This window comes from Pezoporus flaviventris, unplaced genomic scaffold (assembly GCF_033815535.1).
Source record: "Pezoporus flaviventris isolate CSIRO_AGI_PZ_B2104156 unplaced genomic scaffold, CSIRO_AGI_Pfla_v1 ptg000071l, whole genome shotgun sequence".
NCBI classification, from domain to species: Eukaryota; Metazoa; Chordata; class Aves; order Psittaciformes; family Psittacidae; genus Pezoporus; species Pezoporus flaviventris.
In genome coordinates this window covers 1,733,258-1,752,125 of record NW_026892619.1, presented here as the reverse complement: position 1 = coordinate 1,752,125, position 18,868 = coordinate 1,733,258, and the positions used below count along the sequence as shown (strand labels likewise).

Here is an 18,868-nt window from a genome sequence, read left to right as displayed (position 1 = left end):
ATGTTACCCCCAGAGACCACAGAGAAGGAAATCCTCAGTGTACACACAGCTTAACAAAGTATTTGCAGGTTACCTATTAACCATGCTTAAAGTTGCATCAAAGGAAAGAAGCAGAGCTGGATGGACATAGATTTTGTGCTTATTGAGAGGCAGGACACATCAAGATTATGTTCTAACTGGGACCAATTTATTTCATTCTGATGTAAATCCAAGATGCCGCTACAGCACAGAGCCCACCTTTGGTAAAAGGTGGTAAAGTGCGAGACATGCAGGATGCAATACAATAATGGGGAGATGTGGGAGTTTCTTCTGGTTTTAGGAACATGTGGGAAACTGAAGTGAAATGTGGCACAAACATCACAACTTCCATGCATGCCTTCAACTATCTTCCTTTGAGGTGCTGGCAGTCTCTGGACTTCAGTGTTGGGCTGAAATGACTCTTTGGAAGAATAGGAAGTTCACACTTCTTGGAATTTCAGGGTAATATTAAGGCCGAAACATACTGGGTACACTTCTCCTTTATCCTTCAGAGCACCACCTGTAGCTTCACTTTAAGCTGCATTAAGCTTCCAGCTCAAATCCCAGCCCAATTTTGTGACCTCCAGCACTGAAATTCTTGCCATCAATCAAGCCTGAGAGGGTCAGCTTTATGCCTAAGAAAGCAAGTAATGAGACCCTTCATACACTGATAATGTAAGAACATCTGTACATGCACATAGTTTACTTTTGTGAGCCTCGGGAATGTTTCTAGCTAATTTATCTATTGTATGCTGAGCATGACAGTAAAATAACCCACAGCATAGCACTAATACTATTTTCTGCTACCAGTTAGATTTCATACCTGGTCGGAGGGCATGAGAGTAACCAATTCCAATCAGGCTGGCATTATTCACTTTAGCCTGCAGGGAAAAAGAGAAATATATTTTACACACTCTGTATAAATATCCAGACAGAACTGTCCCAGTACCCTGAGCTTATGCATTAAATCTTTCAGTGAGTTGCAGACTAACCTCTAGCAAAGGTGTATTCCAACGTTTTCTTCTTCTCCTCAAGAAATTCCAGCTTAAGCCTGTTATAGCTTAATAGTTCCAATCTTTGCCTCAAATTGTGACCCATTATGCCCATCCTCCACTGTCTCTTTAGAGCCCAAAAGGAGCTACTTAGTAGTCCCTGAATAGCTAATGAAATCTGTCTTGTTCAGATTCCTGTTCTCTTAGTAGTGATTGTGTTTTTTAATAAGCAATGAACACAGGGATACATAAACCCATTTTCACATTCCCAAGTTTTGAGCAGTTTACAGAAGTATTTCCCATCTTTAATTTTTGGCTGAATTGTCCTGGAACTAATTTTTGGGTTGGAAGTGTCCCAAATGCTACTTCAGTCCCTAGTGGCAGCATGTACACACTATTACTTAGAGAGTCACTGGCACTATTTAAATGCTGCATCCTCTTACTACCTTTAGAAAACACATGTGGCACAGGCTGCAAGCACACTAATCAAGATTAGTGACTATTTCACCATGAACAAAACCTTTAGTATTTAGCGTAAGAAGCTTTAGCATTGGTTTCCCATTATCTCAAATACAATCTCTGAACACCTGATTTTATTTTAACCATGTACCATCCTTTCTATTTAATACCACTACTTCATGCCAACCATTTTCAATATTTAAATAGCTTGAAATGCTCATTCCTGTAACAAGGTTCTTACCACAAGGGAAGTCTTCTCATCCAGTTGGTACTTCGTAGCAATACCAAAACGTGTGTTGTTACTGCCAGCAGTCCATGCAAGATTGACTGATGTCTCAACCTTGTCGTTAACCTTCTGATAAATGGACCCACCAAACTCGGTGCCATCATTCCTGTTTACAATAAATGCAAGTGTGTCAAGAATTCACAATCATAGCTCTTAAAATTAACCAAGAGCCCATATACTTTGCTTGGACCCACGCTCATCCTCTTCCTAGATGGAGCTGACAGTCTCCTGTTCATGTTTTATTACCCAAAATCTAAGTTTTACTTGTGGAATAAAACTTTCCAACAGCTGGAGATTCTGACAAAAAAAACCCAATCAAAATCCAGACTTAAGTAAGCAAGCCTGTGATAAATGGACAATTCCAGGAAACTTCAGTTGGTTATGGGAACAATAAGAGTGAAAATAACGTTAGTGCATTGCAGTTGTTGTATCTCTATATGTAGATCTATCTATCTATATAGATATATCTCTATATGTAGATCTCTAGAACTTGATTTATGTATAGATACATACATAGATAAATATACCCACCTTTCATCTAGTTTGGCTCCTCTGATCATGTTTTGCTAGGCTCAGGTAATACTTACACATTAGTGTGCAGCTGAAAGTCTCCTGCCCTATATCCCAAGGCAAAGTTATTTTGTGAAAGCTTAGATTTGGCTGTATCAAAAGCCATCTGGTAGCCAGCAAGCCAGCCTTCATAGCCCAACACTGCCCAGCCACAGATGGTTGGTCCAGAGAGATCAATGTCTATGTTGCAGCCTAGATTTACATAATCTCTTTTGTAGGAGGTCTTCAACTTTCCACCCTTCTTCCTGCAGAGAGAAACAGGTTGGTTTATCCCTGGTAGCATACACTTATATATATATATATATATATATGTGTGTGTGTGTGAATAAAACCACATATGACCCTTAAAGCCACTTAAATAATGTCTACTTAAAACTTCACAGCTGCTGAAGAATGCATGGGATTAGGGTAGCACTGATATCATGTACATACACGTACGTGGTGCCACTATGTCTTCCACCATCTCAAGCTCCTTAAAAGTCTCAAGAAGCAAAAGAGATGAAAGTGTTTCTGCTTAATGCTCTGACAAACCCACGACGTTTCAAACTCTGTTCTCCATCAGTGAGAGCAATGAGTTAGGGCATCATCAGTTTATCTGAGGAGCATCCATGACATCCCACACCAGTAGCTGGTGTTTCTTCCCTTCAGTGACTTTTTGTCTGCTCAGTTCCCCCCAGGCCAAAAAGCTGAAGAATCATTTTTAGCAGCCCTTGTCCTTGTGAGCCTGATATTAACCACTGCCTTCAAAATACTCCACAGTGCCTGCAGAATATTCTACAGCAGATTTTGAGCATTCACACAATGACCAGAACAAGCATTTCTAGTTAAAAGTCATAGGAAATTGTAGCACTCCTTAGACAAAGGTAACAAAAAGTACTCACCCTGTGTTTGGTACAAATGTAGTGTCAAGAGCCACCTTCAATCCTTCAATCAACTGCAGAGAGAAACAGATCTGCTCAAAACTGCTGAAACATCATTTGTTATAGTCCATCACTACAGCTCTACCTAATGTCTATAGAGATGACAAAACATGACCATGATGTCTCCCTTGTTTTACAACAAACATCTAAAGATGCTGTATGATAAAGGATCAAAACTGGGACTTCCCCACACAGTGAGGCCTGTAACAGAGCACACTCTGTATATCTATTATTGCAGGAAGGTTTCAAAACCAGTATTGATAACAAAAAGACTGAGAAACTGGTTTTGGCCCCACTACCTTATGCTTCAGGCACTAAGTGAGAAGCATAAAGCTGTTTGAAAAGGAACTGTTTTGAGAGTGCTATATGCCAGCAACCCTTTGTGGAAGCACTGACGAGCTGCAAACCATAAACTTTCTCTTCAACCTCACAAAATATATTCAAGGCAGCCAAACTCAAGTCCTTACCTATTAGAACATTTCAACTATGAGACCCCTCTTGATCTCCCTGCATGACTGCAGTGGTGACAGTTCTACATAGCTAGCATGCATCTTTATAGACAAAAACTCGTATCTGGAGTGGATGATAGTGATGTTATTTCCACCAGCCACCTGACTTCACATGCCAGTAACTATCTTTGGATCATTACATAGCAGCACAGTGAATGCCTGCACCCGGCCACCCCAAGCCTGAGCATTCTGCACATACAAATAACTTGTAGTTTTGTGCAACTAAAACTACTCAGAGTTCTCTGCTCAATACTTTCTCATACCAGCTGCTGAAACATTTTCAGAGTATCTGCTTCCTCTTACCTGATCCTCCATGGAAACTTCTGTTCCCAACGTGTTGTCTGTGTTCCACTTCTGTGTGAATGTAAGTCCATAGTCCTTGAACTTATATTTGGTCTCTAGATTGCCCGAAGCTTTGCCTGTGTCTGTGTTGGAAGAACCAGTTGCAGTGAATTCCTGCCAAGAGCATAACAGGAGTTTCAGCACTCAGATATTTACTCACATTCAGTTTATCCCCTTGTCAAGTGCCAGCACTCAGACTTGCTACCCCTCGGCCTTTTAACAGAACCCTCAAAATCCTCCTCTTCTATCACCACCAAACCCAACCAGTTTGTATCATAAAATGCTACTCCTTTTGGCATCTCTGTTCTGGATATTTCTTTTATTCAGGTGCACTGATGGAGCCTCGGAACTTGTTTAGGTTGGAAAAAGCACTGTTACACAAAGACCTGTGTCCTTGTTTCAGTTAAACCACAACCATCTGATATGTTCACTTACATTTCATCTGCACCATTATTTGATTACCTGCTCCCCTCTATCATTTTTACCACTTTTTTCCCCCCTAACTTATCCACCAACCTCCTCCACACCGAAAACCCCACTTTTCTGCACCAATTGTTATTTCAGCATCCAAGAACTTGCTCTGTACCTTCATATGGATCCATACACAGATACAAAAAGACCCTTGTTTGGGATACAAAGCTACTTGTATTTGATTTTTCCTCAAAATCTTGTCAAATTTCCTTTATCATCTTCTCAAGCACTGTCCCAGTGGTGCATGAATTAGCACCTTTTCTAGTCCTTCTGGGAATGCACTCTCCTTAAGAAGCGCAATCCTGCATCCAACTTAGACTGCCAGCTGAACAGCAAAGCAAATTTGGGGTTTCTCTCATTTTTCCAAGTATCTCCTGTATTTCTTCCTTTTTCCACCATTCAGCAGTTTTCTGGAGAACTGTGATTGATGCTTTTCACTACTAAACCCTAACGTTGTTGTTTCCCCTACCCTTTATACTGTTGTCACTTAGGCTCTTCACAGAGCACATTAATGCCTTTAGTACCTTTGCCCCCAACCCAACTTCTCTCTCATTACCTCAGTCAGCAACAACACTTCAGAAGCTTCACCCCTTTGTAAAGGACCTTAATACTGTAGACCTTTTCTCCTTCATGGTGTTAGCTGATCCAGGGACACCCTGGCAGCTCTCCATCAGGCTGGTCCTTCACTGACTAGTCCAACTGAACCAGTAACTTTGAATTTTGTATAATATGTATTTTGTAACACGCAGTTCTATGCTGTTGGCCAAGTGTCAGAACCAGATCCGCTCCTGGAAGCAGGAGGCACGCAGTCATCATCTGCTGCCATGAGTCTATAACCTTCTAGGATATGTTGGCTGGCGTCCTCAGGAACACCACGCACTTACTACGCCAAACCACTCGCAATCTATGAAACAGTTACAACCAACAGACACTACCTCTGTTATGTTCCAAGTCCACAGGAAAAACACACAAAATATTTCTGTATCGTAACAATCAGAGCCAATATTAGTACCCAAACAGAAATCAGATCTCTTGTTTTGTTCCTAGCCTCACCTCCATCCCCCAAATCCCATTTTGTTGCAGCAGAGTGATCACTAGAAACTCTAACAAGCACAAAATCTGAAGCAACAGCAATAGTATCAGTCCTCTTCTCTATCTTGTTTTCCCTCCTGCTGTTTTTTTACAGTGTTCTTATTGTGGAGTACTGGACAAAGACTCTAAATCGCTTTACATACATGGATCATAGAGCAGATTAACAGCTATCGACACAGTCAAACTTAATGACACGGACGGTAACAGGACTAAAAAACAATGGAACAGTTTATGAACAACAACATGCACCACAGAAAACCTTGCTAGACAAAGCAATAAAGAACCAACATGCCAAAACAGTCACTATTCTTACCAGCTGGATAAACATCCAACAGGAAGGTTGCATGGAAAAGAAAAAGCCCATTTTTAGAAGTTAATACAGTCGTTCATGTTCCATCACATTCAGAAGACAGCAGAATTAACCATTAGCATATTATTTGAGAATAAAAACTTCCAGCCAGGAAAACTACGAATATTGTGACATGTCAGTAACTGGCAGCAGTCACAGTACAGAGTTCCTTGTGCCTACACGTTCCTGGTGCAAGCAATCCATCAAAAGCTCAACTGAGACAGAATACAGTAATACAAAAGGAATGACTTGCACCATTTCATGATAAGAATGCAAGAGAAGGAGGGAGCTTATGAAGTAGGCTGAAAAGCAGTACAGCTTATCAACCAGAACAGCATCAAGTGGGAGCACACACAGATCTGAAACTCAGGGTAAGAATAACCTTATCTAGTAAACAATATACGAAGACCAAAATTAAGAAAATAAGACTTAGTTTGCCAGCCCTCCTGTGAAATCTTGAGGAAGCTCCACTTCTCCACCATTAAAGTGGGGTTCATAGTATTTTCTAGTTACCTTAAGTGCTAAATCTTCATTAATGTCTACAAAATGCTCTCAAAGTCTACACAAAGGGTAGAGCAGAAGAACTACTTAGTTTTAATTAAGTCTTGTATTATAAGCACAGTGGAGATGAGCGAAAATTCAGTTAAACCATGGCTCTTATTTATCCCTTTGCCTTTTGGATAAAAGGTCAGTCTGGACTCAAAATCCTTTAAAAACCAACATCTGCAGAGAAACTCAACTGCATTCAGAAGCAGAAATGAGAGCTATTGAGGGTGAAGAAACTCCATGTTTGGGATGTGGCAATGGGAACGGGGAAGAAAGCAACCTGCTCACAACAAAAAGCATGCTGTAGGAGAAGTACCACTCCATCAGTTCCACGACTGTCAGCTACAGGTTTTAAAGGGAGTGCTGGTGACGTTGGAAGCCTCCAGTACTTACCACCCCACTGGAAGACTTGGTCTTGAACTCTAACTTGACCATTCCAAATCCTGGAAATAGAAGAGTACAGATAAAAACATCAACATATCGCTCCCAGAGAAGGGACTAATATCAGAATTTCTCCATTTAAATTCTTTGAGGAGGAATGCAAATATGGTGCAATTATTTCCACTGTCGCTAAGACAACAGGCTGCTCTGATTAACGCTCTACTTCAAACCTGTCTGGTGGCACATATGGTCTCCTGTGCTGACCTACATGCACTGAACTGATTTAATGTCTCCAAGTACAAAAACTAGAAGGTAAAAATCTGCAGCATTCTTCGGAGACTGTTCTGGAGTGCATCTTCAGGTCACACTCGTAACCTTCCCCTCTAACTCTCTCCCTGCTGCAGCACCGCCATGATACACCTCTAAAGTTCAAATCAGAAGGGGCTGGATGCTCCAGGCCTCTGCTGAATTCCCACTGCAGCCATGTTACTTACCATACCCCTTGTTGAATACATCCCTGGCAGACTTTCCCAAGTCACTGTATGCTGGTGGGACAGCCATTGGATCTGAAACACACTGGAAGCTGTAAGAATCTTAGGTTTAACAGCATAAAATCTAAACTACATCCAAAGCATTTAGAAATGTCTTTGACCAGTACCCGCTGCATGACCTTTGAGGGATGTTCATGAAAGTCACCCCTGCATCAGAAACAAACTTCAGTTCAAAGAAGTTATGAAAGCAAATCCATCGTCTGGAATCACTTAACCCCAGGAACAGTATTACATCCAACTACACATTCTTACATTGCAAAAAGAGCTCACGGGAGCCTTAGTCCTGTTCTGATGATGAGCAAACGCTGCTTTTGTGGCAGGACCCTTTCTGAAAGGGAACCCAAGGGGTGAAGCCACATAAGCACTGAACAATCACAAAGGGAAAGACTTCCCTGAGCACTTGTGACTTCTTCAGAAGCTCTTTCAGAGATGTGTAATACATAAAGGGACATCTCTGTACACTGTCCAGTAGCCACCAGTGAGTATTTCTGCAATGTCTTCACACAGCAGCAAACACTGCATCTTCTAATACACGTAACTGTTACAACTTTGGAGGGCAAAACTCGAAAGGATGGGCATAATGTCATGGACATAATGTGGTATTACAGCTTATGTGACATATTTAATGTTCGTTACCACATTTTGCATTAGAAAATCCACATTTGAGTACGGAAACTCTTCCCCAGTGGAAAACTGGTCTTCCCTTTCTGGAATAAGTTTGTATAAATGTAAAGGCACACCCGGTCCACAAAAACAAAGGGAAAAAAAGCAGCCAAAGATGGTGCTTTTGACTGATTGATTTTAGAGGTAATTCTTTTCTTACAGCTGATGCATTTATTGCTATTCTCTGCAACACCTGACGCCAGAAATCCCTCATTTGTTACCGAAAAGACTAACTGTTAAAGTAATACCAACAGCTCTACCCGCAAGCCTGAATTTAGAGTAACTGAGCTCACAGTTCCACCACTACTAACCCTAAATTTGAACAGGTCTCCATCAATCAGATGCGGTAACAGCGGAAACAAAACACAACAAATGTGGGAAAAGCAACAGTTTTGTCAACGGCTAAGCCGCGGCACTCACTGGTTTTAAACAAAGGCTCCTTAATCCTGTGCTTTGCTTCTCCCTTCCAGAGCACCCACGGGACAAATTACATCAAGGAGCGAACGGCTGGGAGCAAGCGATGCTTAACGCTGCCACGTCCGGATGCGGCGCGCAATGACCCGACCCGCTCGGAGCTGACACCGGAGGGGGCACTGCCGTGAAGAGGCCAACACGAGACCACCCCCCCCCCGCGGCCTACGGACCCACCGTGAGTCCCCGGACCCACCGCACCGCGCACGCGGGCGCGCTCCCGAGCGGGGCGGCCTCCGCCCCGGCCGCCACAGACGCGCGTTACGCAACGGGTAACGGAGCGCGGCCCGCCGGGCTCCCCCCCGGCCCAGCCCACGAACCCGCGGAGCCCGGCACCGCGGAGCGAGCGCCGCCGCACCCGAGGACGCGGAAGCTCCCGCCGGGGACCCCGCCTCCCCCCGTCCCTTCCGGGGCTCCGGCCCGGCCCATCCCCGCCGCGCAAGGTGACCCTCGGGACGCCCGCCCCAGGCCAGGCCGGGCCGGGCCGGGCCGGGCCGGGCCCCGCCGGTACCTGCCACCGCGCTGCCTCCAGCACCGCTCCCGGCGCCCCCGAGCCCGCCTGCTCCGCGCATGCGCCCCGCGCGCTGGCCCCGCCCTGCCCGGGGCCCGGCGGCGGCTCCGCTCCACCCGCGGGGCCCGGTCCTTGCGGCCTGCGTCCGGTCGCAGGGATAACGGCCGGGTCAGGGGCGGTCTCGCACGGAGCAGCTGCGGGATGTGCCCGTCCGCACGCAGCCCCTGCCCGCCGTGATGGGCAGAGGCCTCTGCAGGCGCAGGGCTGCAGTGGGAGGAGGAGGAGGGCAGAGGAAGGCACAGCGAAAAGGGTCCCCGGGGGTGCGGGCAGGGGAGGGGAAAGGGACCCTTTGTACGTTAAGATAAAGAAGCGAACGCGCCGAGCGTGCCACGGGGAAGGATTCGGGGGTCGGGAGAGCCCAGCAAATTCTGCCGCAAGTCCCAAGCACAAGCGGTCTGGCTGTTGGGGATGATGGAGAACTCGGCAATGGAATGCTGCGTGCTGCCCAGGAAACGTGCGTAAACGTGGTGAGCTCGTGTTACTGCTGCTTGTTGCTCCTGAAGTTACAGCTAAGAAAAGGATGACACATTCACGATGGACGGAATTGTCATTTTGTTTATTCCCACCAGCTGCTGAATACATCAGCTACATCTGTTTTCACCACGAGGCATCAGAAGACTTCACATGATACCGAGTTACCTGCTGGTCACCTTACGCACCACTGCATGCATTTTTCCCTGAAAATAATTGAATTCCCCATAGGCAAACCAGAAGAAAATAAAGGGATAAGCAAGACCATCAGGATGTAGTCTCCATTACTAAGACTGTTCAACACTAACTATGTAAGAACAAGTAAAAACTTAGCTGTTCCGTAGGCTTAAGTCAGATAAAAATAAGAAGAGGTATTAAATCTGTATTTGTTTCATGATTCAAGTCAGGTTATGTAGTCTGAGCATACAGATGCAAACTCCTCTCTGCCTCCATATAAAGGCAGGTAGCAGACCTAATCATTAAAGAATCAAGAAGTATTACATATAATTAGCAATACTCAGTTTGGCCATGTAGAAAAGTCTTGCCTTTTCAGGCTTCCAATTCTATAATACATTAGCCTTATATCCCTACAAGGTATTTAAACACAATAGCAGCAATACATTCCATGTTGATGCTTTGTAATACATCAAAGTAGTAGTTTGCTACTTAAAACTTACTTTTATTAAGTTTTACTTAATACTAAGTTCTTTAAGTTAACCAACAGAATCCCAGTCCCACATACAACTAGTAATGCAATCTTGATGAGCCCTCTCACATCCAAAATAATCACTACCTACCGTTCACAGTGCTTTAAGAGGGGCTATCAAAATCAGAGCTGACTGGTTTGCATAAAAAGGAAGGCAAATCCACTCTACATGGGTGGTAGAAATGCCTCAATTACTCAGACCAGTCTTCTGGGTAATGGCAAACAAAACACACATCACTGCAACCAATAGTGCTACAACATAGGAACAATGAATATGGGTTCTATGTGACAGAAGAATGGGCGCATCAGTACATGGCCATACTGAAAGGTTTTTGAAGGACGGACATGGAAACAGCTTAACATGAGCTTCAGCACCACACCAGGACATGTAATGCAGAGATAAGGAGATACAGACAGTAGCTGGAAACGGTATTCTTTCGGAGTACTTCAGGATTCTCATTCTGGTGTCTGCCACACAAGATACAGAAAATTAGAAGCAGCTTGGAAGGAAGATCTAGCAGACCAATACACAGTTCTGAGCAGGCAGATGCCTACATCGGTTCAAGATGCCAATATCTTAACCAGAAGGCTGTTTAACCAACAGGAGAGGTGCAGTCTGTCTTCAGAAGCAGGACTGCTGCTGCTAGATTAAACAGTAAGCCTACATGAGGCAGTTTTGTTATGAAAACATCTCTCTACATTACAAACCTAAACAAGCAGTTATTCACTGCGATCCTTTGGCTCTCGGTACTTCCACTGGATGTAGTCAAAGATGTCTTCTTCAGATTCAACTGGCAGGGCCTCCCCAGCAACTCCTGCAAGCAAATTAGAGATACAATTTGAAAGGTGGAAGGTCTGTACAATCCTGAAATGCTAAATGCACTGCAAGATTAAGACAAAAGTGCTGTAAGTAAAACAGACTTAAAAACCCAAACCAAAGCACCCCTCACAGACCTTTTCACAGTGTTCAGCTACTGATTCTCATTAGTGTCAAAGGAAGTAAGGTAATGAATTAACTCTGTGGCCATGTGGTTATGCAGTTAAATACACCAGTACTCATGTGTGTACACAGGCAGCCTCCCTCCAAAGCAAAACAATAAAGGACACATTGTGTCCTGTTAAAAGAGTGGGAAACCACATATGTGCTGTGCATGACACTGAATAAATAATCTTTAGGTCAGTAAGCCTTTAAGCAGATTAGGTGGCCCAAAGGGGTAACTTTGGCTACAGCACCGCCCATACATAAGCTGCCTCCTCCTGCTGTAATGATGTCTAACACCAGAAAGGACACAGTGAAAAACTGCATGAACTCCAGCAGTGATCAGAAGTATTTCCAGTACACCAAGAAACCAATTTAAGAACCCACAAAGCACGTAACTAGAAATAACACTCTGTGCAAAGACTGACCAGTGACACCCAGGCGACGGATTGTGTACTCATTGATGGTGAAGCCCATTTCCAGAGCATGAGCTCTCATGTTCTTATTGAATATATCACTTCCTGTGAAGTACAGTACACCACAGTAATACTGATCTTTGGGGATAAGCCTAGAATAAAAGTGGAAGAAAAGTAGAGATTCAGAACAAATATGTAACAGTTATAAGCCATTTGGACGCTGTTCTGGAATTACTCCCTATTTATGTGCACATATACTGCAACTCTATACATCTGATCTTCCCACAAGCCAGATACAAGAATGAAACTAAAAGCATCTCAAAGAAAGGTTCAGCTCATCTACCCTGACTCAGAAGTTACTGGTGTCCAGCTACTACACGGTTCTGGAGCTTGCACTCCTGCCTAGAATTAATGTCAAAGCAGTGTGATAAAGCAGGTCACAAGTCTGGAAGTGGACTCAAAGTCAGGAGGTAAAATAGAGCATTCTTGCTAATAACCTGTTGTAGATACTGGCAGTTGTACAGTGGCTTTCATACTACATAGGAATTAGAAACCTAGTAAATGCCATGTTCTGAACATGAAAGTAGAGATCCGAATGCAGAACCTGATGCAAATGCCTACTATGTAGCAGACAGCTCAAGTCAGGGGTCTGATCTGGGGATATTTTGGCGTGTTACCGGATATCAATTCTCCTGTGTGGATAGGCTGTTCCATCTTCTTTATTTGGCAGCTGACAGACACCCTGTGAGAAAGTAAGGAAAGCAAGAAATTCAGGTTAAACAGATTTGAGATCAATTTTCACCTCCCTACCCCTTAACCTCCCAGTAACCCTCAGTCATCCTGGAGAGTGAAGTTAAATTCCCGAGGAACTGAAGAAGTGTTTTACTGTAAGAGCTGGATGTCACAGTAACCTGAAGCACTATTTTACACTGCTAAGAGACTGTAGTCCAAGGTGGTGTCTAATTGCTTCCTACTTATTACAGCAGGAAAGATCACTTCTCATGTCCCATTCTTCTGCCCTAATTATTATCATGCTCTTCAGCCTGCACAAACATCAGCAGGTTAAGAAAAAGGCAGACAAAGCTCAAGCTAACAGAACGAATACCAAATTTTTCTTGACAAATCCTCTGCCACTTTTCATTCCATCTCTCACCACCCAAAAGGCCTTACCATGAATTTTGTGTCTCCTTTAGACAGCACGTCAGTCACAAAGTGGACTTTCTCCAGTTGTTCCACAACTTGATGCAGAAGTTTCGACTAGGAACAGTGACAAGACAGAAGAAGAAATTATTCTACAAATAACAAGAATATCTTCCCCATTTACCATACAATGGCCCACCTAAGTAAGGGACATCTCTACAATTATTACTGTACATGAAATTTGATGCAGAGGGGAAAAAAGACAACAATGATAAGGAAAGCTGACAGAATTACAGTAGTGCAATATAGAAGAATCTCCACCAAAACCCCCATGTCACATTGCATTGTAAAATCACATTGTAAAAGCCCAGGAATTCAAAGGAGGGGTGAATTTTTGTGAAGCAAAGAGGAGAGACAGAAGGCTAAGAGTAAACATACTGAATAGTTCTTGAAGAACACAACATCATACATGGACCTGAGAAATGATCATAACTCCAAGAGAAGAGGAACAAAAGGATGCAATACAAGTCTCAGGTTACCCACCTTCTGAATTCAGACATACTCTTGTGGAAGTAACGCTACTGACCCCCAGGAGCAAAGCAGCATACCTGCTTGGATGATTCAGATGTGAAACTCGGGTGGGTCAGGAGAACATCCATATCACCACTTGACTCTGCGCCTGGGCAAGTGAGAAGAACGATCCCTCGATGTATGACAAAGTGTACTAACACTGGTGCACATCTGTCTAACCTCTCCCTTTAAACTTGTTTTTCTGGTAGAAAATAGTCACTATTAAAGATATTTGGAAAAAAAACCCTTATTCTTCCATCAAGAAGTTTACATCCCCACCAATCTTGGAGAATACCCAAGAATTTCGTGCTGTACTCTACAGCAATGAAGCACAAATGTTAACGAAAAAGCACAGGAACAATTCATGTGTTACAATACACTACTCTTTATGGGTGCAGGGTGGAGAAGCAATGATTCATGTGGGTGTTTCATCACTGAACTAACCAGTCAAGGCAATACTAAAGCCAGGTAAAGCCTTTCTAGAAGAACAACATATATAGGAATGAGTCTTGCTTATTAGCCCAAAGGAAACATGAGATCACAGACTACCAACCTCGTCTAAAACTGCCACAGACTGTAGCAATATAGTTTGGGTCCAGCTTCTTTACCTCTTTCAGCACAATCTCCTATATGAAAATGAAAGATGGATGTTTAGAGGTGTCATTCATTAGCCATCAGCGCCTCACAACCTCCATGAACACTTTCTTACCTGCATTTGCAGCATTTCTTCTCTTGGGATTCTTTTCTCAAAATCTTCAAAGTATCTGCACATAGAAATATAAAAGAGTGGCCAGAGCAGCATCTTCAAATTTTAGTCAATTAAATGTGTGTCCGAGGAAAGAATACAACTTACATTACTGCCACATCACAAAAAGCTCCCCGTTCTGACGGAACATCTCACAAAGCATTCTGCCAAGCAACAGTTAAAACTCACAACTGCAAGTTTGGCAGTGCTTAGAAGATGGTTTCGCTGCACATTATTCCCACCGTATGTATGAGGTGAGAGTAACATTACTGTATAACCAATGGGTTCCTATTTACAGAGCTCTCTGAAAATACAACAGGTTCTTGCAAAACCTCAGTTCACCAGCAAGCAGTGAGGCCCCTCACCCATGGCCAGAGCTATCCATGTTGGAGGAGCTAAAGGGAAGCTCACAAGTCAAATACAGCCCTGAGGAAACAAAAGCTCTGAATAGCTGCTGAACAGCATGTAGAGCACACAGGCAGAACAGAACCTTATTTGGCCTGTGTAACCTTACAGTACATGGTAGCATCTGAAAGAGTCAGTAGGAAAGGCAAGCACTTGCACCCAAGAAAGCTTACTTCAGCCCAATTCGCTGGTGATGGGTCAGCTTGTGCTCGTTTTTCCTGAGATCTAGGAGAATTGAGAAAACCAAAAAAGTTACTTGAGGATAAAACTCTTGGAGTGAGTTTCCACCAACGCAAAGACGGTGCATGCAAAGAACACGTAACAAGAAGACGGTAACCTCAAACACAAAGTGATTTTAAGCTGACTACTCACAGCTGACAGAATGCGCACGAATGCACAGAGCCCCTCCTGATAAAGAGTTCAATAAACCATTCCCCTCAAAGCCAAACTCCTTGCTGATGTCCCTGTGATCTCACACACGTGTACTGCCTGTAGTCTGTGCATCTTGCACAACTACGGCGTACCTGGTATCACAGTACCACTGTGAAAAGGGCAGTTTTGGTGGGGAAAAAGCCATCACTGGAGAGTGAACCGAGGACCCAGAGTCACACTTACCTTCTAAAGTCTTAATTCCTTCCTCAACAAACTTCCTGGCAGCAGCAGGACTGCGAAGAGACAGGACAATCAGCCATCGGGAACACAAAGAGATCTTAAAAGGGCATTAGAGTTCACTGTCACTGCCTACGTTCCTCAAGGCCATGACTGAAGTAGCTTCTGACCCTCACCCTCTGAAAATCAGCACCCACGCTTGCAGTGTGTACTTTTGATCAGCTGAGCTGGCTTATCCAGGCCTTGGCCTGCACATTGTTTAGCACGGGTATAACTATACAGCAATGTATAATAAATATAATAGTAATGTATGTTGATGTGTAATAAATTATAACAACCTGAAAACTAAACAGATCTCACCAGATAGGCAATAGTACTTCAAATACCAACGCTGAGTGCACGGTAAGAACTCCTTTAACCACAGTCAGTCTCTGAACCCACTTAAGGCAACAGCAGCACAACGGTGTCATTAGGTTTCAGAACAGCACTTCAGAAAACTCAAGGCTTCAGTCTGCAACCCACAATAGAGCAAAGCAGCCCAGCCAAATGCTGTTCACAGCTCCACTAAACGAAGGGAAACAACATTACCCAATGCCAGTAACTCGTGTCAGGAGACTGATGGATGCACTTGTGTCATCTTGTCGAATCTGCAGAAAGAGAACAACAAACCAAACCCTTCTTTATTCCATTTGCAACAAGCAAAGAAACCCTGGGGAGATAAACCAGCTTAGACAGGATCTGCTTTGGGGGCTCACTATGAATCAGTGCAAAGCAGTACCAGAGGGAGTCCTGTGTAGCACAGTAATGCCATATGTATACCCACGCCGAGGGGAGCAGCATTGCTCCACAGCCTCCTGGCGCCCCACTTCCACTCCTCACGGAAGACATCCGAATGCTGACTCCATAAGCGACACTCTTTTCACAAAGAGGCAGTTCTGAGGTTGTGGATGAGCTCCTTGCTCCCTGCTTTCTGCTCACCATGGACTCCACGGCCACTGCTCTTAGCTTTGACATCAGTCCCCCCAGTGACAACAGAAACAGCACGAAGCATGCAGGCTGAGAACACTGGGGCTGTTCAGCCTGGAGAAGAGAAGCTGCCTGGAGACCTCAGAGCAGCTTCCAGTGTCTGAAGGGGGCCTATAGGGATGCTGGGGAGGGACCCTTCATTAGGAACTGCAGTGACAGGACAAAAGGTAACGGGTTCAAACTGAAACAGGGGAAGTTTAGATTGGATCTAAGGAGGAAATTCTTTCCTGTTAGGGTGGTGAGGCACTGGAATGGGTTGCCCAGGGAGGTTGTGAATGCTCCATCCCTGGTGGTGTTCAAGGCCAGGTTGGACGAGGCCTTGGGTGAGATGGTTTAGTGTGAGGTGTCCCTGCCCATGGCAGGGGGGTGGAACTGGATGATCCTAAGGTCCTTTCCAACCCAAACGATTCTATGATTCTACTTGGCAAATGACAAAGCACAGCGGCTCTTGAGAAGCAGAGCACAGGGGAAGGAACCCCACCTTCTCCAGCTTGCGCAGCTTTCCCGTGGATAAGAACTCATCTATCTTCTCAGCTATTTTAGCGCCTACTCCATCCTAAACGTGGGGAGAGGGGAGGACAAACGGGTTAACTCCACGAGGACTTTAAAGCCGTCATACCTGCAAAAAAAAGGAATTTAGACCTGAAAGAACTCTGAGGCCACCAAGGCCATGACCCAATGGGGAACACAAGGCTTCAAGGGTACAACACGAGCAGTGTTGGTTCAAGGGCTACACTGAAAGCCCCCCGGGGCAATAGCTCTGAACAAGGCTTTGGCTATGGCAGCTCCAATGCGCAGCAGCCCCCGACCCAAGCCCTGACCCCGGCCGGGCCGTTGGCACATCCGGGATCGCTGCCGGGAGCCCCCCCCCGGGCACGTACCAGCTTCTTGGCTTCGGCCCCGCTCTGTATCTTGCCGGGGTAGCGGGAGATGACCGAGGCCGCCTTCCTGCGGAACAGAGCCCGTCAGCCCCGGGTGCCGCTGGGCCCGGCTCGCACCGGCCGGGCCGAGCCCCGGCACGGGGAGGAGGGCGGCGGTACCTGTACGCGTTGTACTTGTGGATGGCCCGGTTCACGTTGCGCTCGTAATTGGCCAGCTCTGCGGGGAGAACGGCGGTGAGGGCGGCCGGGCCGCGGCCCCACCGACGGCTCCATGGCACCACCCACGGCCCCACGGCCCCACCGCCGGCCCCAAAGGCCCACCGACGGAACAACGGCCCCACCGCCCGCTCCCCTACCCGTGAGGAAGTCGGTGATGCCCTCATTGGGGCTCTCCTGCGGCGCCTTCCGCTTGCTCATGGCCGCTGGCGGCGGCACCGGCACCGGTACCGGGGTGACGGCGGAACCCAGCGCAGGGAGGCCCTTCCGGAGGTGACATCACAGAGTGCGACCGGGTCCGGCGCGCATGCGTGCCCCGGGTACGGAGGGTCCGCCCCGAGCAGCTCCGTAACGGGACACGGAACGCGGTTACCGGTGGGCGCTGCCGCTCGCAACGGGCAAAGAGCAGCGTCGGGCTGGGGGGGAGCAGGACGCTGCCGCTGCGCTGCCCGTTCCCTGCCAGCGCGCCGCTCATGCCCTTGGGTCCTGCCTCTTCGCCCTGCAGCCATCACAGTCCCTTCCTTCTCCATCTGTGCCCAGCTTCCAGCCCGCACAGCGGTCCCTGCTCCTGCGGGCATCCGGTACCTCCACCCGGTCCTGCCTCGCTGGTGCCCGCTCTCGGGTGCCCTGGGGCGCTGCCGCGCGGTTTGCCGTGCTCAGTGCTGCCGACCCGTGGATCAACCGCGGTACTGCAGTACTGCAGGTCGGCGGCGCGGAGTGGGCGCCTCATGCCGGGCTCTGCCACTCAGGAGATAGAACAGGGCTCGCGTGGAGCCCTGGTTGCAGTACCGCGCTTTGGACGCAGGATGGCAGCAGCGAACAGAAAACATCGCTATGCAGCGCTCCCCCACCTGCAGTTCCGGACTTTGGACACGGGATGGCAGCAGAGAGCAGAACCCGGCGCCACACAGCGGCGCCCACCTGCAGCTCCGCAACTTGGACAGAGGATGGCAGCAGCGAGCAACCCAGGAACAACCACACCGCCCCCCCCCCCCCCACCTGCAGTACCCAGTTTTGTGTGGGTACCCCCTCCCAGCACACCCCCCCCCCCCCCCAAGTCTTTGCAGACCCAGAATCAGCGGTTTTGGACTATTTTGGGGCCACCACAGCGGCTCCGGCCCCACAAGCAGAGCCCGTCATGGGAAGGTCTTTTTAGGGGGAATGAGCCCCAAACCAAGCTGTTACCCCCCTTTCTTCAGAGGAGCCCCCATCCTCTACTCATCCACTCCTCCACCGAATCATCGCCCCCCCCCCCCAGTGACACTGGGGCAACCCCAAATGACATCACTGCCCCCACATTCCCCACGTCCCCCTTTTTGTTCACCCTTCCAATGAAAAAAAACACACAAAAACGAGTGAAAACTGCCCCAAGGAGCAGTTCCCCACTTTAAGAACTGCCATGTACACAGGCACACGCACCCTAAGCAAAGGGGGGCTCTGACAGCGACAAGGGGGACATCACCCCCGGCCCGTCCTGCAGGCTGCAGATGGGGCCACATCTCTTGCTCCACAA

At 46.5% G+C, this 18,868-nt stretch overlaps 2 protein-coding genes across 3 annotated transcripts; both read right to left on the bottom strand.

Moving 5' to 3' along the window:
• Positions 1–165: 165 nt before the first annotated feature.
• VDAC3 (voltage dependent anion channel 3) lies at positions 166–9,193 on the bottom strand. 2 transcript variants are annotated; one of them, XM_061472507.1, is made up of 9 exons: positions 9,132–9,193; positions 7,430–7,501; positions 6,948–6,997; positions 4,058–4,210; positions 3,207–3,259; positions 2,343–2,570; positions 1,711–1,861; positions 842–899; positions 166–653 (listed from the first exon to the last, which is right to left on the bottom strand). In XM_061472507.1, the coding sequence occupies exons 1-9, from the start codon at positions 9,190–9,192 to the stop codon at positions 562–564; spliced, it is 918 nt and encodes a 305-aa protein (XP_061328491.1). In that variant the 5' UTR covers position 9,193; the 3' UTR covers positions 166–561. The 2 variants fall into 2 exon arrangements, with proteins under 2 accessions (XP_061328491.1, XP_061328492.1); XM_061472508.1 differs by lacking the exons at positions 6,948–6,997; positions 7,430–7,501; positions 9,132–9,193 and adding an exon at positions 5,973–6,161.
• A 576-nt stretch (positions 9,194–9,769) lies between these two features.
• Positions 9,770–17,601, bottom strand: POLB (DNA polymerase beta). Its single transcript, XM_061472500.1, has 15 exons — positions 17,496–17,601; positions 17,299–17,356; positions 17,140–17,206; positions 16,740–16,814; positions 15,821–15,879; positions 15,239–15,288; positions 14,797–14,848; positions 14,183–14,237; positions 14,027–14,099; positions 13,512–13,582; positions 12,934–13,020; positions 12,441–12,505; positions 11,776–11,915; positions 11,077–11,183; positions 9,770–10,836 (listed from the first exon to the last, which is right to left on the bottom strand). Exons 1-14 carry the CDS (start codon positions 17,554–17,556, stop codon positions 11,089–11,091), a joined length of 1,008 nt encoding a protein of 335 aa, XP_061328484.1. The 5' UTR covers positions 17,557–17,601; the 3' UTR covers positions 9,770–10,836; positions 11,077–11,088.
• Positions 17,602–18,868: the final 1,267 nt, after the last annotated feature.